An 8,414-nucleotide genomic window follows, 5' to 3' on the forward strand; every position below is an offset into this window, starting at 1 on the left:
TATTAACAAAACAAAATCTACACTATTGTCTGAGAAGTGTATGAAGATATATTTGTTAATTCTATGTCTCAAAAAAGATCAACTTTTACTTCATTGATTGGTCCCTTTAGAGAATATTTGAAAAAGAGTGCTGTGATTTTTTTTTTTTTTTTTTTTTAGATTTTATTTGTTTGCACTGTTAAAAATTACACAAGTAAAAGTAACAATTTAACTATTTAAAGTGCAGGAAGAGTCGAAAACTCAAGGAGCTTATCAGGTGCCTCAACCTATAATTAACAATAAAATATATCATACTAAAGAAAACAAAATATACAAATGTGTGCCCTTGCCAGGAGACAAACAGCAGAAGTCCACCTGTAACACAAACCACAGGCTGTCGTAATTATTGCAACTGTCAGTTGAAGTGAATTTGTCAATATTTCTGTTGAGCAGTTTGTTGTTACATGGTAAGACTGGGTGTTTTTTTCCTCACCTATATAAGTTCCAATACTTCTCTTTCCCGTGGGCATTTGTGTGTTAGCAGCTCCTGTCCTGTAACCAGCCATGATTCTCCAGACTGTTGCGCTCAGCCTGCTCCTCTGCTCTGTCCACACTTTCACTATACAGGTACGTTTTAGCAGACTCTTGCCAGCAACCATTGTGTTATATTCAGAGTTAAACTTGTGATCTCAACTCATCCACCTGCCTTTTTCCTCCTTGTCTTATTACAGGCTCCTGATGAAAAGACTGATGAATCCTCTGGTGAGGCTTGACTAGTGTTCATACAATACAATGCTGCAACCTTTACATCCTGCACCAGATAATGAAAACTTTCTCCGTTTCCTAGGCAACACCATTGAGGATGATGACATGAGCATCTCCACACTGTTAGAGAAGGCCAATGCCAATGTTGGTATGTTCATGTTAACCACATGTGTATCTAAGAACAAAAAATAACATTGCCTGAGCTTTAAAATATGTATTTATTTATATTGATCATAATGCTGCTGTTACTGTAGTCTATCCATGCTTTGTTTCCCAGGAAAGAACTTGGACGACCCTCTTGTTATGTTTGGAGACATAGCGGTGCCGACTGGTTTCCAGAACGCTGATCCCTGCACTGCCCGAGGCTGCCTGTGGCCTAAATCCAGAGATGGCAACGTCTACGTGCCATACCGCATCTCCAACCAGTACTGTGAGTTTAACTGCAGGCTGAACTTTTACTTCTGCAGCTGAAGTGCTGATAGTCTACAAAATGTAGGTCTAATTTCTCCTTGGCTGAGTGTTACTTAAAGCAGAAGTGAGTGGTCCGGTCGTTTTCGCTAATGCTGCGTTCCAGGCAGGCTTTTGAAATCGTAAATTACAGCTTCAAGTCACAACTTACGACTTTGTAGCGTTTCAGGCAACCCACTCGTGTTTTTCCGACCTGTTTTACCGGTGAAAGTCACTATAACGGCCACTCGTAACTTCTGACCGGTGAACTCGTACCAGATCGAACTGGTACGACTTCACGGTCGGAAAAATACGAGTTTCCTTGAACGCACCATAACAGTCCTCGTCGCTACGTCACCACATTCACGGCGTTCCTTGGCTGCACACACAGCCCTGCATGCCGTTCTCTCTCCTCATTGGATAAAAACTGTAGGATACGATAAATGTTTTCTCTTCGGCTCAGAGCAGAGCAGAGGGACTGACAGACCCGTGTTTCAGACCAAACACTCTATGTAAGTGATTGCTGTCGGAAGATATAACTATTTAAGACTTATATTAACACAAATATATCACTTACTTCTGCTTTAAGGCTGCCCCATAGAGTGACAGCAGTGAAAGAGATACTGCCCTGCTGATACACTCACCAGCACTTTTTGTGTTCCAACTCCAGACACTCACTGCAAAAACTCAAAATCTTACCAAGATTATTTCTGTCTTATTTCTAGTTAAAATGTAATTTCTAGTCAAAACAAATCTAATTATACTAAAAATAAGACTCATCACATTAAAAAGTAGCTTGTTTTTTACACACATTTTACTTTTTTCAAGCATATTTTCACTTGAAATAAGTAGAAAAATCTGATAGTGGATTAAGTTTTTCTTTCTTATTACAAGCACAAAAAACTTGCTTTCACTGGCAGATTTCTCTACTTATTTCAATTGAAAATGAGTCTTATTTTAAGTGGAAAGAGATTCGTTTTGACTAACATTGAGGCATTTTGAAATAAGACAAATATTCTTGGAAAGATTTTGAGTTTTTGCAGTGCTCAGTCATTTCATAAACTGACCCCAAGAACCAGCTCTTAACTCACTGAGCTAATTGTCTGAGAGTAAGACCTGGTGAGTGGCTTCTCAAATAGACTCAGGGAGTCACAAGCCAGGCAGCAGTTGTCAAGGCAGATTTCAAAAATGTCACAAATTCTGTTATCTAAACAAAAATCTGATAATACATAAATTACATCTTGACAGCATAGACATGTTGGTGATTTGTTTTAATGATAAGTGTTTTGCTCCACAAGAGAAAATCTGATGTTTAAAAATGCCACTCTTACATTGACTACAGTTGAATTACAACTCACTGAACATTTCTTTGTGTTAAGCCCAAAGAGAGAGGAATACCATTGTTGCAGGTCTGCGGTCATTTGCTCGGTCCACTTGCATCCGCTTCACCCCCTTAAACAGACAGAGAGACTTTGTGGACATCCAGTCTCGTTCAGGGTATGGACCACACAGTGCACATAGATCCTCTTTTCTCCCAGAGCTGGCGGATTTGGTCTCTGGGCCATAAAAGCAGCACAATATATTTTCAAAGGCTGTATCTACCGCTCTCTTCCAGGTGTTTCTCTTTTGTTGGGCGTCGTGGTAATGCCCAGGTGGTGTCTTTGAGTCGCCAGGGTTGTGTCTTCCAGTCCATCATCCAACATGAGCTGCTCCACGCCCTGGGCTTCAACCATGAACAGACCCGGTCTGACAGGAATGAGAATGTTCGTATCCTGCTGCAGAATGTCATTCCTGGTGGGTAACATCACAGACAGTCTTCTCCAACTGTGGGAAAAGAGGCTTTACACAGAGCACATAATGTCTCTGCAAAATACCTGCATGTCTTTTTAAGAACCCAATAGCAAGTGCATAACAGCTGATTTGAATTAGTTGGAACTTAGTTTTCTGCAGATCTAGATTTGAATTCTGCACTTACTGCTAGTTCCTCTTCTGACTGGTAAACTGTAATAAAGCAGAGACATGTTTTGATTGAGTTGTGTGATCTCCTGCAGGAATGGAGAATAATTTCAGGATCATCCAGACAAGGAACCTTGGTACTCCCTATGACTACAACTCTGTCATGCACTATGGAAGGTAGGGTCTGACTCACTCACACATTTAGCTCAATAATGATATAAATTGAGGTCAACAGTGCTGTAGAATTTAGCACCCTTGCCTCTCAGCAAGAAGGTTCTGGGCCTGGGTTCTCTCCAGGTTCTCCTGCTTCCTCCCACAGCCCAAAGACAGACATGTGTTGTTTATAATTATATGTTGGCCCTGTGATAGACTGGCAACCTGTCAAAGGTTGCCACCCTACAGTCTTTGGCCTGGTCTGATTACATGTGTCCCGACTGTATGTACAGATATAAATGGTGCTCATCTCTAGAGGAGTGAAGCTACATCTCTTATCATGACTGTGTGTTTGTGCCACAGGTTTGCTTTCTCCAGGAACAGGCAGCCAACCATCATCCCCATCCCTAACAACAACCAAGTCATTGGCAGAGCCACCCAGATGAGTCCTGTTGACATCCTCCGGGTGAATCGCCTGTATCAATGCAGTATGTATCTATTATTAACCAACCACCTCCCTCAACTAATTAACCATGTATTTGTTTCAGTTGATTTATTCTAAGCTACCTATATTTTCATTTGCCAGCCTACCTACCTGCTAGCCCACAAGTGACTTCCTTCTGTACTGACAAAATGTTTTAATGAGCACAAAGAAATGAAGCAGCTTTCACAGATTTCTCTGTCCATTTGAATTAATTGCAGATGGAACCAGATCCAGCCCTGATCCAGAAGCTGTGCAAAGAAACCAGTTCCATTAGAGGTAAGTAAGGGCTACAGGCCTGCTGTACCACACCATCATCAGTGTGCTCGAAAGTTACCATGGCTTTCCTTTATACAGGTGCACACAGGACACACAGGACAGTGTTTGTGTACCTTACGTGTGTTCGTGGGCACATTTTGCATTTTCATGCAATATTTCTCAGTATTTTTAATATGTCTCCTCTTTCTCCATCAGGGAATCCAGAGGAAATGGGAAGAGGCGACTGATGCAGCTTTTTAAATCTCCATGCTAAAGCAGAAATCAAGCTTGTTACGCTATAATGAAATCAATAACATTTCCATTCAATGAAAATTTGCACTGCTCTAATGATACATTTCCATGATACATTGAAATGCAAAACTGCTTGTGAACTTGAAGGAAACCAAATAAACGCAAAGGCAACGTGAATGTTTCTGTGGTGGTTTTTTACACTTCAAACATAGATCAAACATTTACACAGGAAGAAATAACAAACTTGTCACTGATTTAAAAAAAAAAAAAAAAAAAAGAAGAAGAAGAAGAAAAAAACAGAAGAAAATAGGAATAATAGGTTCACCTAGGTGCTGGTCCTAAACCTGGCTACATAATAACACCATGAACCCATTGCATTACCCAGAATGAATTAAAGATGAACTATGCCACATAAGAAAAAAATATTATTAAGAAAATAATATTGTCACAAAGGATTGTAACCTGCCAGTGTCTTCATTGATTAAGAAAGAAGAGGAACATGCATGTAGAGGCAGAGCTGAAAGGACACCTGTGCTGGTGATCAGCAACAGTCACACTGTCGGCCATGAACACTGATCTGCCGAGTAAACAAGCACAGGTGATCAAACGTAGTGTATGCCAATGTCAGTGATAAGACTGCTGCTGAGTCCCAGACTCAGCAAGGACAACACCACACACACACAAACAAGGACAAATCAGTGGCTGTTTTGTAGAGTAAATTGACAACTTTCTGCTACTGATAATGGTATGGAGGTGTTTGTATCTGTACATTATGTGTCTGATAAGCCTCTAGCTGATTTCTCAGGTTTTGTGGAAAACAGATAACTGTCTATATTTATGTTTGAGGCCAGCACCTTTTTAAACTGGATGTGCGCGACCTTTCTACTTTTTTGTGGAAAACAGATAATCCATATTTGGGCCGAAGGGAAAAGAGGGACATGTATATAAAAACCTGGAGTGAAACCTCACACTCACAAGTCTACACAGAAGATCATAAGGTGAGTTGAGCTGTTGACTGACCTGCTCTGTTCAAAGACTGTCTGTTCTGTGTCCTCTGAGAAGAAGCTGCAGCTGGTTCCTTCCTGTCTGTGTCCTGCAGGTCAGCTGGGATGGCTCGCATGTCTGTGTTCAGGTTCTCCGCTGTGGCTCTGCTGCTCCTGTCTGCCTACTGCTGGGCCGACAGCCAGGCAGAGGAGAACACAGAAGATCTTTCTGTGTCCGAACTCCTGGAGAGAGCCAACAAGAATCTGAGTGAGTGTGATCTGCTGCAGCAGCCTCCATGTTTCTTCTTGACTGACAGCTCAACAGGTTTGTAATCTGCTGTACCTATGATGTGTGTCAGTCCGCTCCGACAATGACCCCATGCTGATTGAGGGAGACATCGCCGTCAGCAACGAGGCCGAGAAGAACGCCGACCCCTGCACCAGCAGAGGCTGCAAGTGGGGCAAGTTCACCGATGGAAAGGTCTACATTCCTTATTACATCACCAACCACTTCTGTGAGTATCAGGTCTGGGATGTTCACATATGCTCTGTCTGTAGATTGCAGGGCGTCACTGCTCATGTTGGAGCAGTGCTGTGGATGCAGAATATTCTGGAATATAACAATGATAATAATGATATCAATAGTTGATGATGATTTCATTTCATTTATTAGTTTATTTCATAGGGACAGTGCACCACTAATCAACAGAGTTAAAAGAAAAACTGTAAGTGGGCCAGAGTTAGCCAATAAGGCTAGTTTTTGTCCGTTGTCCCTGGCTAGATGTAAAAGGCAACCTAAAAGCCAAAAAAAGGGGCAACAATTAAGTACTTTCAAAACATAACTTACATACCAATCTACCTAGTAAAAGCTCATAATAACGAGTAAAACAAGTAAGAAGTCTGACATACAGCATAGCAAAAGCTCATGCCATGCAGACATAACATGCAGACAGGGAGAAGAAGAGCGAGAGAAAGCAAGAGAAGAAAGTACAGCTAGAAACACATGCAAGTAGCACACAGAGCTAAAACATTAGCACAAACAATATCAGACATTACAAGGCAGGACATAAAATGACAGGCATTAGGCAAGAAAACAAAAGCTGATGAAAGATGATAAAAGTCAAAAGCTAAATGTTTGACATTGCCCTGCCAGCCTCCCGTGAGAAGGCCATCATCACCCGTGGACTGGAGTCTTTCTCCTCTTTCTCCTGCATCCGCTTCAGGCCCAGCAGAAGCAGCGACCGCGACTGGCTGAGCATTGAGTCCCAGAACGGGTAAGAAGACAGTCAGAGAAATGAAGCATGTGAGTGAAAGCTGCTCTGAGTCTTCACTGTCTTCACCTTGTGTCTGATCCTGTCCAGCTGCTACTCTTTCGTTGGACGTCGTGGTGGGAAGCAGGTGGTGTCTCTGGCCCGTCGTGGATGCCTCTACCACGGCACCGTCCAGCACGAGCTGCTCCACGCTCTGGGATTCAACCACGAGCAGACCCGCTCTGACAGAGACAACCACATCAAAGTCCTGCTGCAGAATGTTCAGTCCGGTAAAGGAGCTCTTTATTAATATTAGAGACAAGTACATTCTTCTCATAGACCTCAAGTAGGCTACATTCAGTGTATGAACTGTGTGAACAACAATACAACCTGATATCCAGACAAGATCCTTGAGATATATCCACGTCTGCAAACACACAGCACATACACCAGTCTTAGAGCTAAAAGCAGAAACATGAGACAGGTGAAGAGATGAAACTGAAATTCTTCTTTTTTTGAAAGACTGTGTGTCCCAAAGCTTTCCTCTCATCACCACCCATAGGTCCATATTGGTCACATGTGCCTCCTAGTGGACAAAGAGCACTGAGGCACAAATCTGATCCTACCTGAGACAGAAGCTCAGTGTTTGACTCAGGGTTGTGTATAAAAAGCCGTCAGCACCAAAATCTGCCGCTAAACTCATTTCCTTCCAGAGAGAAGATCTTGACTTCAGATCAGACAAACACTGACCTTGTGTCTATCATTTCTTTTAGGAATGGAGCACAACTTCAGGAAGATCGCCACCCAGAACCAGGGAACTCCCTACGACTACAACTCTGTCATGCAGTACCACAAGTGAGAACACTTCCTGTCCTGCTGCCTGTAATGATACAAGTGTGAGGCTGTGGTTCGGTCTGACTGCTGTGTCTTGTTGTAGGTACGCCTTCTCTAAGAACAACCAGCCCACCATGCTGCCCATCCCCAACAACAATGTGTCCTTTGGCAATGCCAAGGAGATGAGCCGCACTGACATCACCAGGCTCAACAACCTCTACCAGTGCTGTGAGTGTCCACATGAGCTCTTTAACACTACAGACACACACATATACCTGTTTGCTGTTTTCCTAATGGACCTCTGTTCTGTTGACTGTTACAGAGGAAGCCCGTCCAGATGATGGGACAGACAGAGCAAAGTGGACATTGTCTCCTGGTGTTTACTGCACAACAGAATTCATCAGCACAACATTGATCATCCAATAAAGTTACTCTGACTCAAACACAGCTGCTGCCTCTCTTCATTCTGTCATCACTGCCTTTTCGTTTGCTGTCCTCCTCAGTGAACTAAACCAGATATGGATGAGAAAAGGAAGTTAAAATGTGTTTAATGGTCTCTGCCTTTGACTCTGGAAAATAACTTACACTGAGGCCATGTGGGTAAGGAAGATGAGACCCTTTAAAAGGGAGGGAATCACAACCCCAGTGGGCATTTCCAGAGAATTTAGAGTCCTATACTGTAAGCTTTTCAAAAAAGTGCTCATGGCAGGTGTCTCTTGCTCACAGCTTCTACAGCTCCCACAGTCTCTGCACTGACAGATCCTGCTGTGCCTCTTTGAGCATGGAAGGCACCATGGACAGAAAAAGACATTTCTTCAATCATTCACCTTTCATATCATGATGCCTGGGTGTAAATAGTAATTTGATGTCTTACCCTAACCCAATTGTATTCATCTGTCTCCTCTGTCTAATATAATGCAGCAAGGAGGCATGTTTATTATGTCAACTTGAATGAATACAGAACATCGTCACCCCTCCCAGAAACTGCAGATGCAAGGGTTGTGTCTTATAGATTTCCAGAAGTTTCTGTTCTCAGTGATTCCCTAAAGCTCAAGT

At 42.5% G+C, this 8,414-nt stretch overlaps 2 protein-coding genes across 2 annotated transcripts; both read left to right on the forward strand.

Annotated features, from left to right (window-relative positions):
- The first annotated feature begins 503 nt into the window (after positions 1 to 503).
- LOC311005826 (low choriolytic enzyme-like) lies at positions 504 to 4,353 on the forward strand. The gene is made up of 10 exons (XM_083998420.1): positions 504 to 606; positions 711 to 741; positions 827 to 892; positions 1,022 to 1,174; positions 2,571 to 2,688; positions 2,807 to 2,985; positions 3,243 to 3,324; positions 3,664 to 3,788; positions 4,003 to 4,060; positions 4,256 to 4,353. Exons 1-9 carry the CDS (start codon positions 544 to 546, stop codon positions 4,056 to 4,058), a joined length of 873 nt encoding a protein of 290 aa, XP_083854546.1. The 5' UTR covers positions 504 to 543; the 3' UTR covers positions 4,059 to 4,060; positions 4,256 to 4,353.
- A 1,047-nt stretch (positions 4,354 to 5,400) lies between these two features.
- On the forward strand, positions 5,401 to 7,773 carry LOC311004188 (hatching enzyme 1.2-like; the record flags this gene model as incomplete). The annotated part of the gene is made up of 7 exons (XM_083996134.1): positions 5,401 to 5,542; positions 5,634 to 5,789; positions 6,428 to 6,548; positions 6,636 to 6,814; positions 7,298 to 7,379; positions 7,462 to 7,586; positions 7,681 to 7,773. Coding segments are annotated over 7 exons (807 nt in total). The 3' UTR covers positions 7,683 to 7,773.
- Positions 7,774 to 8,414: the final 641 nt, after the last annotated feature.

This window comes from Trachurus trachurus (genome assembly GCF_905171665.1).
Source record: "Trachurus trachurus genome assembly, chromosome: 3".
In the NCBI taxonomy this organism is placed as follows: Eukaryota; Metazoa; Chordata; class Actinopteri; order Carangiformes; family Carangidae; genus Trachurus; species Trachurus trachurus.